General features: G+C 40.5%; 1 protein-coding gene across 1 annotated transcript in view; it reads left to right on the top strand.

Moving 5' to 3' along the window:
- The window catches only part of PTPRN2 (protein tyrosine phosphatase receptor type N2), a 688626-nt gene that overhangs the window by 178262 nt on the left and 487977 nt on the right, over positions 1 to 22387 (top strand). The window contains exon 10 of the mRNA XM_029911620.1: positions 20285 to 20364. Coding sequence (XP_029767480.1) covers positions 20285 to 20364 — 80 coding nt within the window. The remainder of the gene's footprint in view (positions 1 to 20284; positions 20365 to 22387) is intronic.

The following is a 22387-nucleotide window of genomic DNA, read 5'->3' as shown; positions in this document are numbered from 1 at the left end:
TAGCTCCTTGTCAGATCTGTCTCTCTTCCCCATTTGCCCCCATTCCTCCATTCTGGTGAGCACTAGGAGCTGTGAGAGGCTTGAACATGTGCAGACTGCAATTTTTCAAAGGCTTATAATTTGGCTAAATTTGGATGGATTTTCATGTGGACAGCAAAGGCACGTCCCAAACACAAAAGGCCACCCCCTGCCAAATTTCAATTGCTACAAAGCAATGGGAGTGATAAAATATTTCAAAGAAAAGGTCTCAAGAATTTTTTAACATGGGCCAAACAGTGTATTTTTTCCTGTCTTTGCTATTGCAAATGGCGTAACTGTTTTGGCAGAAATTAAATAAATAAATAAATGGGGGTGTGTCACACAACTGGCATGTAAAATTTCAGCCCAAACTTAAAGTTTGGTAAAGTTATAAGCAACTGAAAACAGGGTGTTATAATGAAAGTGCCAGGCAACCTTAATGATAACCAGCGCTAACAGCCCCACCTATAATTAATTTGTATGTCGGCAGTTGTGTACTAATCATACTACATATAGATTTGGTTCATTGTTTTGTCTTGTTCTCTTGCTAACACTTGAAAAACCCAAGCAGCCATTTAATCATATTCACTCATCCAGAACCTAAACACTGGAGATCAGTGCTTCGTGGTTTCACTTCATCATGCTGATAGATTATGACATGTGATACATGTATGCTCTAAATGTGAGCATCTCAGGAAATTACTGGTAACTTGAGAGACAAGATAGTGTGAAGCTGGTTTATTTAACCCAGTATGCAGATTTGAAGGGCAGTAATGGGGATGGTGATACTCTGGAATAGATAAACTGTTCTATGATACACAATATTTTTGGGATCACATCTAGGCTCTGATTGATGTGTTCTCTCTTCCGAACAGCAATCAAAGGGAGCCTTTCTTTGTGATGTAGCATGCTGAGCCTCTTCTCCAACATATGGTGTTCATCTACAGTGGGTGCATCTAAAAAGTTTATCCTATTTTGACAGATTTTACTAGTTTGAGATTCCCATATCATACAATGTACATACTGTACTTTGAGGCATCCCAGACCTTTTCACTTAGTGAGTTCTATGCTTTTCCTCTTCTCTACTGGCTCTTTTTTAAAGTGTCTTTTTTTTGTAATAAAGCAGCTGAAACAAAACACAGCAAAACAAATCCTTATGAAAAGCTATTGAGAATAGAGTAAAAGCCATAGAAATTACCTATATCTCCTAAATCACAAAAAACGATAAAATTTCTGTTATCTGTGATGTTTAGTTTTACTTAAGAGGAGTTTTCTAATATTGTGTTTATAAACATAAATATTATGAACAGTCTTTTCTCTTTGGGCATATCTCATGTTGTTATAGTGTTTGTGCCTATTATTGGTAGATTGAATTGATATTTCCATGATAACACTTACATTCATTTGTACGTAACTTAAACAAATTTTTCATTTTCCACTGGTAACTTGGTCTCAGCACAGAGGTAAATTTTTTTTTCAAAGCTTGGGGAACATTTCCTCTGCTTTTCTTTTCATGTAATAAGCAAGCCAACAAACTAAAGTCCATTCTGTATAATCCTCTTAGAAATGCTGTATGTGTGAATAACACATAAATGATGGAACTAGTTTTGTTCAAATGTGACTTCTATGGATTTCAATGAGTCTTAAAATCAAACCATTTGAAGACTGTACATACTGTGCTGTAACTCACCGTATTCAAGCTTTTTATAAGAAATTCCATTTTGTTTTCTATTACATACTATATTATTTGACAATTCATTTATTTTACAAAGAACTCAGGCATAAGTAGAAGGAGACAAAATTAGGGCTGAATTTTCAACTTTATCTGTGATTTGAGTGAGGGAGTGATTTCTCAATCTTAATGTTTCATTGATCTTGAGCTTTTTATTATCCCCCCATGAAATAATATATTTTGTGTTTATTACCTGATAGATTTACATAGAACCAACACCATTTTGCAGTCTTCACTATAACTTTCATTACTAGTGAAAGATATAATAGGCATATGTGAAAATAATTAGGAGGATTCTGGTCTGCAGCATTTAATAAATGCTGGGTGACAAAGCAAAAAGCCATAACATTCAGGGAGATTCTTCGGTTATGTCTACACAGCAGCTGGGAGTGCACTTCCCTCCTGGATAGACAGACGTGCGCTAGCTGTACTTGAGCAAGCATGTTAAAAATAGCAGTGTGGCTGCAGCAGCATGGGTGGCAGCTAACCACCCAAATACAAACCTGCCGAACCCCCTCTGTACATACTTGGGTGTCTAGTGCAAGCTGCTGCATATGCCACCATGGCCACTCTGCTATTGTTAGCATGCTAGCTCAAGGAGAGCTAGCCTATATCTATCTACCAACACTAGGAAGAAATCTCCCAGCCCCTTTGTAGATATACCCTTACAAGTGAAAATGGGCTAAGTTCATAGAATCATAGAAATGAAGGGTTGGAAGGAACCTTTAGAGGTCATCTAATCCATCCTCCAGCGCTGAGGCAGAACCAGGTAAACCTAAACCATCCCTGACAGGTATTTGTCAAACCTCCAGTGATGGGAATTCTACACCCTCCCTGGGAATCCTATCCAAGAATTTAATTACCCTTATAATTAGAAAGTTTTCCCTAATATCTAACCTAAATGTCCCTTGCTGCAGATTAAGCCCATTACTTCTTGTTTTACCTTCAGTGGACATAGAGAATAATTGACCACAGTCGTCCTTATAACAGACAAAACATATTTGAAGACTCTTATCCACTCCCCCCTCAGTCTTCTTTTCTCAAGATTCAACATGCCCTGTTTTTTAACCTCTCCTCTTAGGTCAGGTTTTTTAAACCTTTTATCATTTTTGTTGCTCTCCTTTGGACTCTTTCCAGTTATTCTACATCTTTCTTAAAGTATACCGCCCAGAGTTGGACACAATACTCCAGCTGATGCCTTACCAGTACCGAGTAGAGCGGGATAATTACTTCCTGTATTTTACATATGACACTTCCATTAATAAACCACAGAATGATATTCGCCTCTTTTGCAATTGCATCATATTTTTGACTCCTATTCAATCTGATAATTGCTAATGGTTCTAAGATGGCTTCAGCTAGTTCCTTAAGTACCCTAGGATGACTTTCATCAGGCCCTGCTGACTTAAATACATCTAACTTATCTAAATATTCTTTAACCTGTTCTTCCCCTATTTTGGCTTACATTTCTCCCCCTTGTTAATAGTAATTGTGTTGAGCATCTTGTCACCATTTAAGTGAAGACTGAAGCAAAATAGGCATTAAACACCTCAGCCTTCTTGATGTTCAGTTGATAGTTCTCCTTCCCTGCTAAGTAGAGGACCTATGATTTCCTTTGTCTTCCTCTTGCTTCTAATGTATTTAAATAGCCTCTTCTTATTGATTTTTATGTCCCTTGCTAGTGTAACTCATTATGTGTCTTAGCCTTTCTGATTTTGTCCCTACATGCATGTACTATTCTTTTGTACTCCTCCTTTGCAATTTGGCCATGTTTCCACTTTTTGTAGGATTCTCTTTTGATTTTCAGGTCATTAGAGGGGTCCTGTTGGAGTGATAGCGGCCTCTTCCTGTTCTTCCTATCTTTACTTTGTATTAAAATAATCAGAAGTTGTGCCTTTAATATTGTCTCTGTAAGAAACTGCCTGTCCTCCTGAACTCCTTTGTCCCTTAGATTTTCTTCCCATGGGACCTTATCTACCAGTTCTCTGAGTTTGTTAAAGTCTGGTTTTTTGTTGAAGTTCATCATCCTTAGTCTGCTGCTCTCACTCCTTTCTTTCCTTAGAATCATAAAATCTATTAGTTCGTGATCACTTTCACCCCAATTGACTTCTGTCTTCAGACTCACAACCAGTATCTTACTATTAGTCAGAATCAAGTCTAAAATGTAAAATCCCCCATTACACCAGGTCTTATGTTTTGGATATTGTGTTATTTATTCTAGAAATGCCTCATCTACCTCCTTTTCCTGATTTGGTAGTCTATAATAGACCCCTATCATGATATAATACATATTTTCCCCATTTTATCTTTAGCCAGACACTTTCAACTGGTCTCATCTCTTTCTGGACCTCAGATCAAGTGTATATATTCTTGGTGTATAATACAGCACCTCCTCTCTTTTTTCGTTGCCTGTCATTCCTGAACAAGCTATACCCCTTTATACCAATATTCCAGTCATGAGATTTAGCTCACCAAGTTTCTGTGATGCCAATTTAAATCATAATCCATTTTATGTGCTAATACTTCCAGCTCTTCCTGTTTGTTCCTCATACTCCTTGCATTTGTGTATAGACATCTAAGATGTCGAGCAGATTCACCCACTGATTTCCCTCTTGTTGCTCCTATGACTGATGGATGATCAAGGTGCTAAAGGAGCACTCAGGGAAGACAAAGCTGTTTCAGATAAGCTAAATGGATTCTTTTCATCAGTCTTCACTGCAGAGTATGTGAGCGAGATTCCGACACCATAGCCATTCTTTTTAGATGAAAATTTGAGGAACTGTCCCAGATTGAGGTGTCAGTAGAGGAGGTTTTGGAACAAATTGATACATTTAACAGTAATAAGTCACCAGGACCAGATGGTATTAACCCCAGTGTTTTGAAAAAACTTTAATATGAAATTATAGAACTACTAACTGTGGTATGTATCTATCACTATCACTTAAATCAACCTTTGTACTAGATTACTAGAAGGTAGCTAATATAACACAATTTAAAAAAAAAAGTTTCCAGAGGCGATCGTGGCAATTACAGGCCAGTAAGCCTAACTTCAGTACCAGGCAAAATTGGTTGAAACTATAGTAAAGAACAGAATTACCAGACAGATAAATGAACACGATTTGTAGGGGAAGCATTGACACAGCTTTTTTAAAGGAAAATCATGCCTCACAAATCTATTAGATTTCAACAAGCAGATGGACAAGGGCGATCCAGTTGATATAGTGTACCTGGACTTTCAGAATGTCTTTGACAAGGTCTCACACCAAAGGCTCTTAAGGAAAGTAAGCAGTCATGGGATAAGAGGGAAGGTCGTCTCACGAGGAACAAAATGGCAGATGAAAATCAATGTTGAGAAATGCAAAGTATTGCACTTTGGAAAAATAATCCTAACTATGCATACAAAATGATGGGTCCAAATTAGCTGTTATCACTCAAGAAAGAGATCTTGGAGTCATCATGGATAGTGTTCTGAAAACATCTGCTTAATGTGCAGCAGCAGTCAAAAAGCTAACAGAATGTTAGGAAGCATTAAGAAAGGGATAGATAATAAGACAAAAACGATCATAATGTCACTATATACATCCATGGTATGCCCACACCTTGAATACTGTATGTTCTGGTTGCCTCATCTCAAAGAAGATATATTAGTATTGGAAAAGGTATTAGGTGTATGGAACATCTTCCATATGGAGAGAGATTAAAAACACTGGGACTATTCATCTTAGAAAAGAAAGGGGATATGATAGAAGTCTATAAAATCATTTATGGTATGGAGAAAGTAAATAAGAAAGTGTTATGTACCCCTTCCCATAACACATGAACCAGGGGTCACTCAATTAAATTAATAGGCAGTAGGTTTAAAACAAACATAAGGAAGTACTTCTCCACAGAATGCACAGTCAACCTGTGGATTCATTGCCAGATGATGCTGTGAAGGCCAAAAGTATAACTGGGCTCAAAATAGAATTAGTTAAGTTCATGGAGGCTCAGTCCATCAATGGCAATTAGCCAAGAAGGTCAGGGACACAACCCCATGCTCTGGGGGTCCCTAAACCTGACTGCCAGAAGCTGGGACTTCTCAAGATTTTCACTGTTCTGTTCATTCCCTCTGAAGCATTTGGCATGGGCTACTGTTGGAAGAAAGGATACAAGGCTATGTGGACCATTGGTCTTACCCAATATGACTGTTCTTATGATCCTATTGTAATTTTTCATGTCTCCCCCCCCAACATGTAGTGTCTGCTGATGTCACCCTTTTTTATGTTTATCTGTGGGTGTTTGTCATCTTATCCCCTTACATCTAGTTTAAAGCCCTCCTCACAAGACTGGGGGGTCAGTGTGTGAAGATGCTGTTCTCCTTTATGGTCAGGCAGACCCAATCACTTCCCAGGAGACCTTTTTCCCAGAACAGCGTCCCATGGTTGAGGAAGCCGAAGCCCTTCCATCAATACCATCTGCATAGCCATGCATTCATCTGCAGGATGCATGTGTCCCTGCCTGGGCCCTTACCCTCAACCAGGAGGATGAACGAGAACACAACCTGCGCTCCTGACCCTTCACCCTTGCTCCCAGAGTCCTGTAGTTACTGCTGATTTGCTCAGGATCATACCTGGCAGTGTCATTAGTGTATATGAGGATGAGCCGCTTGGGGTTGTGGTCAGAGGGAAGAATGAGCCTTGAAAATCTTTCAGTAATGTCTTGGAAGTGGGCTCCAGGCAGGCAGCACAGCTCCTGGGACATCATGTCAGGTCAGCAGATGGTGCCTCTATCCCTCTGAGAAAGGGAGTCACCAATTATCAGTATCTTCTGCCTTCTCGTATTGGGTGCAGTGGCCATGAGTCTCCCTGTCGTGGGGACAGATAGCTCGTCCTCCTCCTCCTCAGCCATTGGGGTTAGTCCTTACCTCCTGTTGCCAGTACAATGTGCTGGTTCTTGCCTGCAATGGACAGGGAACCTGGAGGTGGGAGTGTAGCACTGTCTACTGCTCGAGGTGGCCAGTCTCCTTCATCCTCTGGTGCCACTATAGTCATCAGCAGTCAGCTCGCATCCTCTGTCCCAGATATCTCCATGCGCGTCACGTCAATGAAGTCCTTGTGCTCTTGGATGCTACTCAGATGAGCCACCTCCTCCTGGAGCTGTTTTACCTGCTTCCTGAGATACTCCATCAACAGACACCTCTTACACCAGGTGATTCCCCCTGCTTGGCGTTCATTGGTGGAGGAATGCAGGCTGCATTCCCAGTAAATCAAGACCATGGCCTGGGTGGAAGCCTCCAGGGTCAGGATGCCTGTGTGGCAGGGGGCCCTGTAAGTGCAGGTGGAGGAAGAGCTAGCAGTGGTGTTGACGACATGCCATTTTCCTCCCATTGCAGGTTCTTCCTTGTAGAGTACCTGCAAGTTAAAGAAAGGAAAGTTCTGTTCTACCATATACGAATTTGTTTCCCTTAAATGAGAGGGTTGCACCTCTGCAATTAAGGGCACATATTGGTCCAATACCTTACATATCTGTAACTACCAAATTCTTGGATACTCCTTAAGTCAGTGGTTCTCAAACTAGGGCTGCCATTTGTTCAGGGAAAGCCCCTGGCGGGCCGGGCTGGTTTGTTTACCTGCCGCGTCCACAGGTTCGGCCGATCGCGGCTCCCACTGCCTTCGGTTTGCCGCTGCAGGCCAATGGGGGCCGCAGGAAGCGGCGCGGGCCGAGGGATGTGCTGGCTGCCCTTCCTGCAGCCCCCATTGGCCTGGGGCAGCGAACCGCAGCCAGTGGGAGCCATGATCGGCCGAACCTGTGGATGCGGCAGGTAAACGAACCGGCCCGGCCTGCCAGGGGCTTTCCCTGAACAAGTGGCGGACTGGCTTTGAGAACCACTGCCTTAAGTGATACTAAGTGTAAGCTTTTTCTGATTTATCCGCACGCCTTTCTTTTTTTAACTTCAGATTTTTTTCTCGCCTCCTTTCCTCTCTGTCCCATTCTCTGTAATGAGAGGATCACCATATGGATTTGTTGAAGTTAAGGTTAATAACTAGAGCTGTGTGAAACAGATTTTTTGGTTTGCTGGCCAAACCAATTTTTGAAAATAAAAGATCTTGTTTCAGGTTGAGTGGAAATGAAACTTAAAAAAAGAAAAATTCATGAACCAAAAAAGTAAAATAAAATAAAAATTGATTTGGTCAAATGAAACATTTTGTTTAGTTTTTGAGAGTTTTTTTTAACCTTTTCTTTAAATAAAATTTAGATAAAATTCAAAACAAAAAGTTGGTTTTAATGAAAAAATTGAAACATTGTTTTGAAAATATTAAAATGAAACATTCTGATTTTTTGACCAACACAATTCACCAAATCTGGAATTTTTCAGCAACAAAAAAAGTTTTGTCTGAAAAATTTCATTTAGTTGTAGTTATAAGTGAATTTGTGAAGATGAATCATACTCATTTCATTTATATAGCCTTTCACACACCATTGGGATGTAATTGTTCCCATTTTACAGATGGGTACATTGAAGCTCAGAGAAGTTTAAACGAGTTTCCCAAACTTATACAAGTCACTGGCAGATCTGGGGATAGAACCAAAGAGTCTTGGTTCCCAATCCTACTCCTCTGGTCTAGCCTACTGAGCACACTTTACTAATAGAATAATAGAAGTTAAAGTTGTAAAAGGCTTATGATGTAGAATGACCAAACTTACCTCTCACTGTTCTAGGAATCATCTATTTTGAGAGGCCTGTCATATTTAAAAAATGAATGTTTGTGTCCCAGTTTTTCAATCAATGGGTGAATTAGTTTTGTGACTCTGTATAGAGCGGCTGGCCCAGATGAGCAGCTGTACATCTCTTGTACATTTCATCACCCTAGCCAGCTTGTGCTGCAAACCCAGGGTTGTTTGCTTCAACATTGAGTGCCTGTGGTGGGAACCCAAGGATTCATGCAGGCTTTAGGGAGCAGGAAATGCGTCATCAGGAGTGGATGACAGCTCCAGTAAACAATATGCCTTCAGAAGTGAGAGGACTGGTTCAGGGAGAGTGTTTCTCACTCACAGTTTGGAGGAAGAGGCACAGGAATGAAACAGCCAATTGGGTTGTCCAGAACTATTTTTCCACTGCCAGAGGAGAAGTTTCCAGACTTCTAAGTGGGCAATCACTATGGGCTCGGAAGAAGCAAGCTGTCCTGGATCTTTGTGGCTGGTTTAGGTTTAGGCTGAAGAAAGCCAGTTAGTGTGCTTCCTTGGGACTTGGACTTATTTAACAGAGGCTTGGATGTACTCAACATTTAGCTTTTTAAAGGGACCGTAGATATGCAGCCTTCCCACTGGAACTTCCCTCACAAAGGAACCATAACCATGTGCAGCCCATGGGTCACGTCAGGTGGGTGTAGTCTAATCCTTTTCATACTGTGAACCATGCTTTCCAGCCTCACTTCCTCTAGTACTTAAGCATTACTTTCTGGCCACGAAACTATGCTTTACCGACTACCACTCTGATTTGGTAAATTTTATACCTGTCATCATTTTCTTTCAACAAACATAAATGACTACACCACGTACAATGCAGTGGAGAATCAGGCCCAAAGTCAGTGAACAATGTCTCTGATTAAGTCTTTATTGGCTAAAAATACAAGTCCCCTGCTTATTGGTATACCAGCGGGGCTACTAAAATGTGTAAAAATACAAATGAAAATACAAATGTAACATCAGTTCTTCCTTTCATAATGACTTAACTTAATTACCACTCTGGAGGAAAATAAAACAAAACCTTTGTACAGTAAACCAGTGTTTCAAATGTATTTGCAGCTTCTCAGTGTCCAAACTCTACAGTTCAGCATTCTGGAAGTAAATTACAGCACTTGCGTATTTTGTGCTTCTACCAACCATAATTAGATACCTAGTTTTCACAGCAGGCAAAGTTGACAAATTTCACAGAGTTGGCATGATGAAAGTTTTACGCTTGTTGCAGATTAATAGAAAAATTATTTAAAAACTCTGAAATTATTTGTAGACCTTGAGTGATTATCTGAGAGATTTCATTTTGTGAAGAATAAACTTTATTAAAACTGAGCTGAGCGTTCATTAAATAATTGCAATTATAAGGTTTAGTAAAAATCTTCACTTGGGACCAATTGAATTGAAAAATCTCTCAAATCTTAATTTTCAAATATATTTTTCACATTGGAAACAGACATCAGTAAAATGAGTTTGAATCAGAGCTTTACTGAATGTAGGTTGCCTTTGAAGAAAAGTGTCTTTTTGGACAGATCGACCATTTTATGTGATTTCACTCCTCAGATGTTGCTATTGACAATACTGTGTCAGCCATAATCAGTGAGATTGGTGCAGCAATGTCACTTCAGTGGTTGCACGTCCATAATGATAGAGGCTACGGGGACAGCACAAGATGTCCAAATAATTATCTGATTTACCTGCAGCTGCAGGAACCTACAAACATTATTCCATTAAATGGGACCATGTAGGTAGGTTGCACAAATGGCTCCATGCCACAAAAGTCAACCCAGATCAAAGTTTTGTTTCTGAATTCCCACCCCCCACCCCTCAACTTTTAGAGACATTTGGATATGAAATATGGTTCAGTCTGTACATGATCCTCATTCATGAATAGATACATGAGAACTCATTTCTCAACAAGCACAGAATGGCTGAAATAAAGGAAAAAATGTCTCTTCATCAGCCATAATATCCTGCTCAGGTCAATAGTAAATTTTAACACAGAACACGGAAAGGATTAAGATACTTATTCTATTAAAATTTGTTACTTGTATTACAGTAGTCCCCAGAGGTTCTGATCAGCATGTTGTATATTGTAAGTTCTTTTGAACATGGGCTTTTTGGTCTGTGTTTGTACAGCGCTTAGCATAATGGGGTCCTGGCCCATGACTGGGGCTGCTAGATGCTATCACAATACAAATAAATAATAACATCAATTGTTCTGGATAGTGAAAGACTGTTCCTCCTCCACAATGTTTACAATCTAATAAAAAGCAATGGAGGAGGAGGATTTTGGAAATGTATTGGGCATCTTGAGATCCCATCCTTTAAATGTTTCCCCTGTTCTCAGAATTATTATGCAGCTTGGAGTTTTGGCTACTTGTAAGCAAAGCTCTCTAGTTAGAACGTGCCTCTGAAATAATCTTGCTGAAGGTCAAAATACAGTGACAACCAATATGATTGTTTCCCCTCTGTCCTGAGCTTCTATGTCATATATGCCAAGATATTGGCTTTGGCCCTGATTCAGGAAAGCCCAACACATCATATTCTTAGTGTTGAGTCTTCCTCAGCTGGAGTATTAGGCCTCAGCTGGAGTATTGTGTCCAGTTCTGGGCACCGCATTTCAAAAAAGATGTGGAGAAATTGGAAAGGGTCCAGAGAAGAGCAACAAGAATGATTAAAGGTCTTGAGAACATGACCTATGAAGGAAGGCTGAAAGAATTGGGTTTGTTTAGTTTGGAAAAGAGAAGACTGAGAGGGGACATGATAGCAGTTTTCAGGTATTTAAAAAGGGTGTCATAAGGAGGAGGGAGAAAACTTGTTCACCTTAGCCTCTAAGGATAGAACAAGAAGCAATGGGTTTAAACTGCAGCAAGGGAGGTCTAGGTTGGACATTAGGAAAAAGTTCCTAACTGTCAGGGTGGTTAAACACTGGAATAAATTGCCTAGGGAAGTTGTGGAATCTCCATCTCTGGAGATATTTAAGAGTAGGTTAGATAAATGTCTATCAGGGATGGTCTAGACAGTATTTGGTCCTGCCATGCGGGCAGGGGACTGGACTCGATGACCTCTCGAGGTCCCTTCCAGTCCTAGAATCTATGAATCTATGAATCTATTGAGCAAAACATTTAAGCATATGCTTAAATCACATTAAATCAATGTGACAAGAGCATATGTGTTGATGCTTTGCTGAAAATGAACTTTATAGTTACCTGGAATGGGAACTTAGAGGAAAGTAGTTGGCTTTCATGGGTGTAGAATCTTGTAGTATGGCATAATCCAACCACGGACTTTCTTGGCTGGTTAATACCAGTAGGCAGATCTACTGGTTCTGTCAGTTACCTCAGTACCAAAATGCAAAGATAGATGTTTGCTGGTTCCATCTATAAGTGCTGGTCTGGACCAATTGTGGATACAGCCTCATCCATCTAAAGACCATCCGGTCACTGCAGATGCACTGGATATGTCAGAGTTAACTATGGAACCCCTCGGGCACCAGGGTATTCTGAGACTTGTATAACACCGGAAGATATATTCCTCCCTTATTCACAGTCTCCACTTCTGAAGAATGTCCTTACTCCCTCCAGAGGAGTCTACATCACTGGCCCAGGAACTGTCTCACTTCCAACCATCTGGCAAGACTTCCCCAGTACTGATGGCACCACTGCTACCAATGGAGCAGTTCTCTGACTCAGAGGAATCAGAGGATATGGCCACACCGGTATCTCAGTGGAATCAGTTAAGCCCTGATGGACAGTTGAGGTGCTATGCTTGCCATTCTGCCAGGTACAACCCCCGTTCACCCCAGGGACTGCTGGTACTGATTTCCTTGGGGTCACTTGCAACCGATTGACCCCTCATTCTCATCTTATTGGAGTTCTTATGGCAGGCATCTGGGCCCTCTGAAAAGTCGTACTGTTCCTCTTCCTTTCACCAGCCAGTTCGTCAGTGTATGAGGAGGAAGAGCTGGAACCAGATCCACAGGTACTGACAGCTCCTTCTTCATCATCCCTGGATGAAGTGGTCACTCTTTCTTTGCCTTCTCTGCTGGATGACTGAAAAAAGGCAAATATAGTGCCAATCTATAAAAAGGGGAATAAGGACAACACTGGGGAATTACAGAGCAGCAGTCAGCTTAACTTCAGTACTCGGAAAGATAATGGAGCAAATGATAAAGGAATCAATTTACAAACACCTAGAAGATAATAAAGTGGTAAGTAACAATCAGCATGGATATGTCAAGGACAAATCATGTCAAACCAACCTAATAGCTTTCTTTGACAGGATAACAAGCCTTGCAGATGGGGGAAGTGGTAGATGTAGTATATTTTGACTTCAGTAAGACTTTTGATACTGTCTCGCATGACCTTCTCATAAACAAATGTAGAGTGCTACAAGATAGCAAAATCCTTTCTCCTGTCATGTCACAGCTCACTCTATAGAAGCACAGGCTGCCTCCACGGCATCCCTACCAGATGTTCCACAACAGGACATCTGCAGAGCAGCCACCTGGAGTTCAATCCACATGTTTCTGACACACTATGCCTAGTTCATGCCTTAGCTGCAGATGCAATGGGGGGATTGGCAGTATTGGAAGTATCTTTGCTACCAGCTTCCTTGCACCCACTTCCATTCTGAACACTGCTTGCCAATTATCCACATGTGGAATACATATAGGGACTTTCACTTGAAGAAGAAATGGAGGTTACTTACTGTCACTGGAGATTCTTTGAAATGCGTGGAATATCTTTATTGCACTATCTGCCCTCTATCCCATCTGCTTCAGATCCTGTTGGATTTGAAGTAAGAAGAGGTTGAAGTAAGAACCGAAGAAGTCAACCCGCACTGCCTCTTATACCCTGGGCTGGGAATGTGAGGAGCTACTGCAAATGTGGTTGCTGCTTTGAGGAAATTCTGTACTCAGACACTTTGCGCACATGTGTACATGTGCGGGACCACATATCTCGAAGAACCTCCAGTTACAGTAAATAACCTCCATTTGTGTTGAGCTCCAGCATGGAATGGATTCTCATGCAGGCAATCTGACTAATTTTCTTGAGGGAGATTAACAAATAGCCTAAGGGAAGGGTCTTTTGTAGGATTTGTGTCTGAACAGGGTTGCTTACTTATTGAATTGTTTGCCTGAATTTCTTTTACTGAAATACCAGTTCGTATGATATAAATATAGCATTGGAGACATTGACCCATGCAATATACATTTTGGATCAGGTTCACTAATACAACCTGAGTCCTTTGCACCATTCCATTCAAAGCGTTTAACTGACCATTTAAAATGGGATTGCAGCTGGTTTGATTAAAAAGGGACGTGCAAAACCAGCCAGAGTGTTCCAGTGAATCTGGATCTATATTGTTTAGGGATGAGCAAACACAACACACCTCTGGCTTTGTTTTGCTCTATCAGTCAAGTGTTATGCAGACGTTCCATATCATGAAAATGCCACCATTAGATATTTGCTCTCTCTGTATGTATAATATAAGTGTGTGTGTTTAAATATTGATGCATTTCATATGTTATGTGTTTGTGGAAGTGCATGAGTCTTAATTTTTCAGCTCATTTACGATGCCATGGAGAAAAGGAGATTTCCATGCAGTATTGAAGATGGATCTAAGCTTGAAATTTCTAAACACAGCAGACACAGAAATGTATAAACATTGCAAGCAATTAGTTCAAGCCTTCCAAACGTTCCCTAAAACAATTACATTCACTGCTATAAAATTTAGTTTGCACTGTTCTCTGGAGTGTTACTAATTGTTTTTCTTAACCCCAAAAGATTAAAGATCTTTTAAATGAACAAATAGGGCTGTACTGTTTCGAATTTCAAATGTGAGTTGTATTAAGACCAGCTTTGTATTATGAAACAGGGTTGATAAGAGAATATTTAATGTGGTAATTATCCACTGTTCCCCCTAACATCCCCCAGTCTCAAGGAAAATGTTTCATTGTTCTTTAAAAATGTGGTCCAGCTTCAAATTCAGCTGGCATCAGCTCCATGTCTTGTCACTAAGAATAAACATAACCATGTTGGCACTTGTTTCTCAAATCCTTTTCCACTAGGGGGTATTATAGACTGTAACTGTATTTCACAGCAAACCTATATGATACTGTGGTACTAAGGAGTATACACATGAGGGAGAAGAACAGGCATGCAAAGCTTGATACATAATTTATACAGATTTAAGTCCTGTCATTCAAATATATAATTGTAACCTAAGGCTTGAAAGTGATATGGACATTGCCATATTGATCATACTGCAGTTCTGTTTTTTCAGGCAGTTCATTTGTTGACAGGCAAAATGCAACAAAAATGTTGCTGGTCTGTAAAACAATGAATGGAAGGAAATACTTATAATTATATATTAACACAAGACATATTGTTTACTTCCTCTGCATGTTGAAAGATGCACCTTCTAACCTCCAGATGGATAATATAAACCTGGTGGGGAGGGGTATGTGTGAGTAGCATTAAATCAGCAATCAACCTTCAAGTCATTTCAGTGCAAACACTGTAATTACTTCATCTATAGTAAACAGAATAGAAAACAATAGCACATAAGGGTGACAATTTGCAATAGGCTTTGAATGTCTTTGTTAAAAAAAACTAATATGGCTGAAGGAAACATTACTGAAATTAGAAAACAAAAAAGCAGAAGTTTTGACAGCCAACAGAGGGGGTAATTAGTCTGTACATTTCAAGTAATATATTTAGCAGATCATTGAAACAGACATTACATTTTGCACAGGGAGCATTTCGTGCTTATTACCCTAGAAGCCAGATTTGCCTACCTTTGCTGAAAAACATTTTAGCAAAAGTATTATCAGAAGTGTTATGTGTGATTACAGTAATTTAGATGGAATGCATTTTAAGAGCCAACTTCTGCTCTCATATTTAAGTCAAGGGAGTTTACTCCAGATTTGCATTGATGTAAATGAGAGCAGAATCCAGTTCAAACGGTATTAAAAAAATCTTAGGTGCAGTGTTGTATTTTTAGATGAAATGTGCTGCCTCCTGACATTTTTAATTTCTCTTTTAGCTGAAGAAATACCACGTTGCTTGTTCTGATCTTTCAAGCTGTATATTGTGCTTTATATTTATGATCTGTTCCATCTGCACAGCTCAGTGTGAATGCTAGTGTGATGTAATCTGCCACAAAAGGAGGGATTCCTTTACTAACTGGCAGAATCATCAGTGATTTGTGGGAACAGTTTGTTTGCAATCCATCAGGTCATAAACAATAGTGTTCACTTCAGTGAGCCTCAGTATTTAGAGTGATGTAAAGACAATTGTCATTAATATTAGCTAGGCTTCAGTGTACTTGGCAGCATCAAGAACAAGCAATTAATCCATCTTGATCCCTGCTAACTAATTTCAGGTTCTTTTTCACTGTGTCGTAGGTGCATTTTGTGCACCTTCCACCCTTTTCAAAGACTGCAATTCCCATTAAAGCTCTCTTAAAAATATTTATCAGTCAAATATTATTATATTTTGGTGTAACACACTCCTCCTACATATAATGAACAATGCAGGATTCCCAGGAGGACAAGCATTCTTATTGAAATGTTTGTTTATTGAGTGCTTTTTGCCAGAAAACCCCCATGAGAAAAGTCTTTATTTTATGAGCTCCTGAAGCTGTAAGACCATTCCCAATACACCTAGCAGTAAATGCAATTTTGTCCAATGAGCTCAGGGGTTTTTTTTAACCAAAATTAATGCCAATGGTCAACAATTTCTGAGGGGGACTGAAAAGAATTTCTGTGTTATCCATGTACAGTAAATATGCCTAAAAAAGTTGTATGTTTTTATCCTCCAGTAAATCTTTTTACAGTACATTCAAGAGTTAAATACTGTAGAATAACAAAATAGTATCCCACATCATAATGGATTACTGAGGATCTTGAAAACCTTTGATTTCCTCTTCCCATTGTGGGAAGAGGAGTTCACCAATATCTTCTCAGTCCCCTGAGAATTTTCCAACCCCAACTGTTTTTCATCTTTATTCCTTGCACTTTTTCAGAAGCCCTCCGGGGCAGTGACAGTGTTTTCAGCAGAGGAAAGATTACTGTCTCTTTCCTACCCTAGATTGTGTCATGTTCTTGAGTTAGACAGATGGAGTCACTAGAGAGTAACATGACATGCTCCTTCCCACCCAAGGTCATGAGCATCCTGCCTCTATGAAATTCCCCAAACATTCTGGATTAGGACCTTGGGCTGCAAGCTTTTGTTCAATTCATGGCAGTACATTGCACTGTTACTGGATTACCTACCAGGCTGGTTCCAGATGTTTAGGTTGTAGGAGTCCATTTTAGGCTCTGAATAGCTCAAGACGATAGAAAGAAATCTTAATCAGAAGTACACCAATGCTGCCAAACTCCCTGACCACACTTTTACCTTACTAGTCCCAACTGTGCCAGTAACTCACTCTGTCATCCTGGCAAGTTACTGAGGCTCTTTTTGACTCATCTGTGGGGGTTAATATCTCCTCTGAGTGTGATCCGGATGTCCAGATCCTTGGCTACAATTGTGGAATGGCTAGTGAAGCTTGGGGAGGGGATGCAAAACTGGCTTTTATGCTTCCCTGATCCTGGACTGGCTCTATTGTAGGTTGGTCCCACATTGTTTTATAGTTATGATCAGTTTCATCTGCACAGCTCACTGAATGATAGTGTGATGTAATCTGCCACAAAGAAGGGCTGTCTTTAGTAACTGGCAGAATCATCAGCTCCAGCCATGTGCCTTAGAGCAGCAGATGGTGGGAGACAGCTTAGGAGCATACCCATTACTACTAAGGGTGCCCCTACAGTGGGTGATTCTCCTGTGGCTAACTATCTCAGCCTCATGGCCAGAATCTGCCAGTGACCTGAATGTTTGCAACGCACTTTAAGAACCTCAGATGAAATGCAAGTGCATACACGTGTTAAGTATTATAATATAGAAAATACTATTTAAATGCTGCTGACGAAACATATAGACACTCATCATTTATTAAAATAAACTTCTTTGATATTGGTGACTGGGCATCTGAGTTGTCATTTTAGCAATAGACCTTTCTGTTTTTTCTGAAAAGTACTTGAAGAAAAATTGATTGATTGCTGTCAATCTTCATTGGCTCAGAATAGAATGTGCACACTGGATGTGATGTGAGTAAAGGAGATGGCAGCTAGTGTTCATTGTGCCCACAGCTAGTCCAGGGTCAGAATTATTAGAGCAGAGAGGTAATTCTAATAACGATCTTATTTAATCGCTATGTAATAGTTTGCTAACTGCCAGGAACTGAAATTTCCTAGGCTAAGTCCTGGCTTCTAGCTTCTGGTTTTCTACAGTAGCTTTGAAAACTATTTATAATATTGTATGTATATTTCCAAAAGTGTAATAGAACAACTAGCTTTTTGACTGGGTTTTTATAGGCTTCCTTGGTTTCTTTAGCGAGAGGGCTCAGATAATGCAATGATAGACAATGTGGACTGTCCAATGTGGACTGCTCACAAACAGCCTCCAGCATGTACGTCACTCCCAGCTATGTCTCTGTGTGTGTGTGCTGCAGCCAACCAGCCACACATTGGCTCTTACTAGCGTTAAAGATTACCACAGGGTGACCCTGATACACTCCCAGTCTCAGATTTCCCCCCAATATGTCCTGTACTGCCCAGTCCTCTCCTAGACAGTGCAAACATATTAAGTCCATTATTCTTTTAAGGGAATAATATGCACACAACTTGTTACCCCAAATGGAGTTGCCCAGACACTTCAACTTGAACACACTGGATTAGATAAAACAATAAAACAAGTTTATTAACTACAAAAAGAGAGATTTTAAGTGAGTACAAGTAATGAGGCATGAAAGTTAGAAATGGTTACGAGAAAAATAAATATAAAATGCTTACTGGTGCTTAACTTAACAAACTACATTAGATTCTAAGCAAAGTTCTTACCACATGCTTTCAGCAGTCTTACTCAACAAACTTTTTAGGTCAGGACCCGTCCACCAGAGTCCAATGGCTGCTTCCTTTGTCTCTTCAGGTGCAATAAATGTGATGGGCAGGGAGAGAGACAGTGGGGTGTTTGTCCCTTCTTTTTATAGTCCTGTCCCCACCCTGTGAGAAGGATTTCCAGCTGGGAGCAAGGTGACAGGCAGTCTGTGTGGAAGGAAATTCCATGCTGTTTCTTTGCTAAGATATAGATTTTTTGTCCCTTCCCCCTTTCCTGACAAAGAATGGCCACTTAGCAGTTAATGGTCCGTCAGCCTTGCTTATCCTTTGTCTCCAAGGAACTGGTTTGGCCATTCCCCAGACTTACCTAGGAAACATACTTTTAGTCATGATTTCAGTTTATGTTTATAACTTCACATATAACGCTACTACACGCATTTTGCTATGATATTACTGATCAACAAATTATGAGTTTTTAAATGATACCTCACACGGCAGACTTTGTACAAACATTATTACACTAGTGTGTTGGGTGTGAACACAGGGGTATATTCTGTCACAACCAAGTAGATCAAATATCATGTACTGTATGGGTTAACTTTTATCATGGTGCTAAGTTTCATAGCTATTCAGCCTTGCACTGAGCTGTACACAAACAGCACACGATTCCTTCTAAAGCATTCCATTACCTGGTGAGTTTTTAAAAAGGGACTTGTCAGTGTATTTGAAAATTTATGAAAAATATATACAATCTGATTTTTATTCACTCTTTATAATAATCTACGAAGCCTGTAACTTAAATCTGTTTTCATTCTAATTTTATCCCCTTCATCATACATGCACAGCCATTTGGTATTATTGGGGTACTTCTGAGTATGGAACTATTGATGTTGATTTACTTTTCTTTAAAAAAATACACTGAGGCATTTGTTTTGGCAAACACTATGCTTATGATTTTACCATTCGTTATCATGCTGATTAGTACTGTGCTCTGTAAACTGCTCATAGATTCATAGACTTTTAAGGCGAGAAGGGGCCATGGTGGTCAGTTAGTCTGACCTCCTACGTAACACAGGCCATAGAGTTTCACCAAATGGTTACTGCAGCAGGCTCATAACTGTAGTTGAGCTAGAGTAGATGTTTTTAGAGCTAGTCAGTCTTGACTTAAAGATGTCAAGTGATGGAGAATCCAACAGATCCCTAGAAAAGTGGTTCAGTACTCACATTGTTTAAAAAATTGCACCATCTTTCTAGTCTGAATTTGTCTAGCTTCAGCTTTTAGCAGTTGGACGTCACTACACCTTTGGTAGATTAAAGAGCCCTCTACTATCAGAAATCTTTTCCTTATGAAGGTAATAGTAGACCCAGATCAAATCATCTCTTCACCTTCTCTTTGTTGAGCTTCTTTTGTCTCTCACTATAAGGCAGGTTTTCCAGATATCCATTGGTTTTAATGGGGCTACTTGTGACATAAGCTACGTTTACCTAAGGCTGGCAGAATCAGAAAGGACATCTGATTTAATCCTGGATTCTGAGTGCCATTGATGCTCTGTGTGGTGTTTGGGCAAATCACTTGTTTTCTGTACGTCAGTTTGCCCATCTCTGTAACATGCACAGTACCTTTACGGTGGGTGTCATGAGGCTTAATTAATATCTGTAAAGTTATTTCAGACATATGATACATTAAAACAAAACACATATAAAAGTTTACATGGATGTTGCAAATGTGTTTAATGAACTAAAAGGAAAAGAAATAAATGATGCCTTAATAGTGTTGCTTAAATTCATCTTTTTTTTAAAGTCTTGTTTTTGATAAGAAGTGTTATGTTGTATTTCTTTGTTACAAATCTCATATTTTTTAAATCTTTTTGTAGCATACGGGGATCAGCTGTGACCTTCAAAATGCACTCAAATGTCCAAAATATTACAACTGCAGATGTTGCCAAAGCAGCAGGTAAGAATCCCCCACCCCTGAACCATGCCCATCCACCATTCAGTTTAGAAAACAGCACCACCACCAACAACAAAAGGAAGGAGCATTCTCACAGGAAGATTGACATTTAATGAAGGAGACAGTTGAGGGGTTAGTGGCACATATGGGAAATTGAAGTGTAACATCTCTGAGTCAATTAAAACTGCCTGAGACTTCATTGTTTGCAGAGGAACTGGATTAAACAGAGGGATGCAGTCGTGGCCTAGCATGGTGAAAAAGGCCTCAGAGTTATGTCTGAGAGAGAAAAATAGAGACTAGATTTTGAAAATGAAAAATTGACACCTGTGACATACAAAGAATTTGGTTGTAGGGGATAACAGGAGCATTATTACAAGTACATTTTTATTTCTGGATCTAAAAGAAGGTACAAATATGCTTTTATTTATGAGTTACTTTGACAATCCCCATGAACACTTAGGACACAGACATTCTATATCTAAAGCTAAACTGCTTCTATAAAAGCCACTGTTGTAAGCACTGCAGTTTGCTTACTGTCAGCTTGGATACCACTTGTTGTGACTACAAGAAATCATTTCTGCAAAATAACTGGTTTATTTGCTTCCAAATTATCTGAGATAGTTCAGATAGTTTGTAATACCTAAGGATAAATAATTAGCAATATCGCTTTAAAATGGGAACAAAGGAGGTCAGTTTGGATAAACACAGGGAGAATCATCCTTGGTCTAATTCTGTGTGATTTCTGTGCTGTTACGCCAGGGAGGAATTTGGCTCTTAGACTTGAGATGTACTGGTTACTGATTCAGTCCTTGCTGTTTATATGTCTGCTTTTCGCGCCTGATCCAGGGCCTGCTGAAATCAATGGAAAGGCTAAATGGACATTTAATAAGGTTCTTACTCAAGAGCCCGAAGGTCCCAGTATTTTGCTAATATTGGCAATTTAGGCTTAAATAAAAGAGTTTTATACCGTTTAATTTTTATTAAAACTTAAAACTGCTTAAAAATCTCTTAGAGGAATGCCTTCAAAATACTTAATTTACAAAACAAAACCAGAGCATACATACTTCCAGGGTAGACACTTCATTGTTTCAACTTTATAGCTAAATACATTAGTCCGGGATGTTTACAATTAAGTAACTTTACGTCAGCCTGGGAATTTTAAAACCAGACCCTGTATACTGAAAATGAATGGGTCCAGTCAACAGAACAATTCCACACACCATCACATCCTTGGAAGAAGAAAGGATTTATGAATTGAGGTACTCATATAGGCGAACTAGGCAGCCGCCTAGGGCACCTAGTGGTGGAAGGCGCCTAAAAGCCCGCTCAGGTGAGGAGGTGGAGTGGAGGTGAGCTGGGGCGGGGGGCGTGGGGAGGGCCGCCCGCAGTAACGGGGGTGGCGCACAGGGGAACCGCTCCCTGCCCCAGAACACCTCCACTCTGCCTCCTCCGCTGAGCACACAGCCCCTGCTCTAATTCTCCTCCAATCGGCGCCGCAAGCCTGGGAGGGGAGGAGAATTAGAGCGGTGCCGGCGTGCTCAGAGGAGGAGGCGGAGCGGAGGTGAACTGGGGCGGGCTCCTCGGGCGGGGTTAGCTGCAGAGGGGAGGTAGCTGCCGCGGGGGTGGGGGGGCAGGTGGGCGTGGTTAGCTGCTGCGGGGGGTGGGGTTAGCTGGGTCGGGGAGTGGCGGCAAGGTGGAAGTTTCGCCTAGGGCGTGAAACTTCCTTGCACCGGCCCTGTACTCATACTATAATGATATCCATATACTATGGTTAAGGCTACGATTATGTCACAGAAGTCACAGAATCCGTGACTTCCAGAGACCTCCGTGACATTTTCTGCTTCAGCCCTGGGACCACAGGGCTGGAGCTGTCAGCCAGTGGGGACCTCAGAGCTCTCAGCTGCCACAGGGGGTAGGGTCCCCCACAGCTGCCAGCCCCAGAGCTCTGAGCCGTGGTGGGGCCCTGCAGCTCCCAGCTGCTGGGGGCATACTTGATCCATGCCCTTGAAAGATAATGCTCTCCGTG

Source organism: Terrapene carolina, unplaced genomic scaffold, assembly GCF_002925995.2.
Source record: "Terrapene carolina triunguis isolate 2854851 unplaced genomic scaffold, T_m_triunguis-2.0 Scaffold111, whole genome shotgun sequence".
NCBI lineage: Eukaryota > Metazoa > Chordata > Testudines > Emydidae > Terrapene > Terrapene triunguis.
Note: the sequence above shows the minus strand (reverse complement) of the source record. Positions and strands in the feature narration are given on the sequence as shown.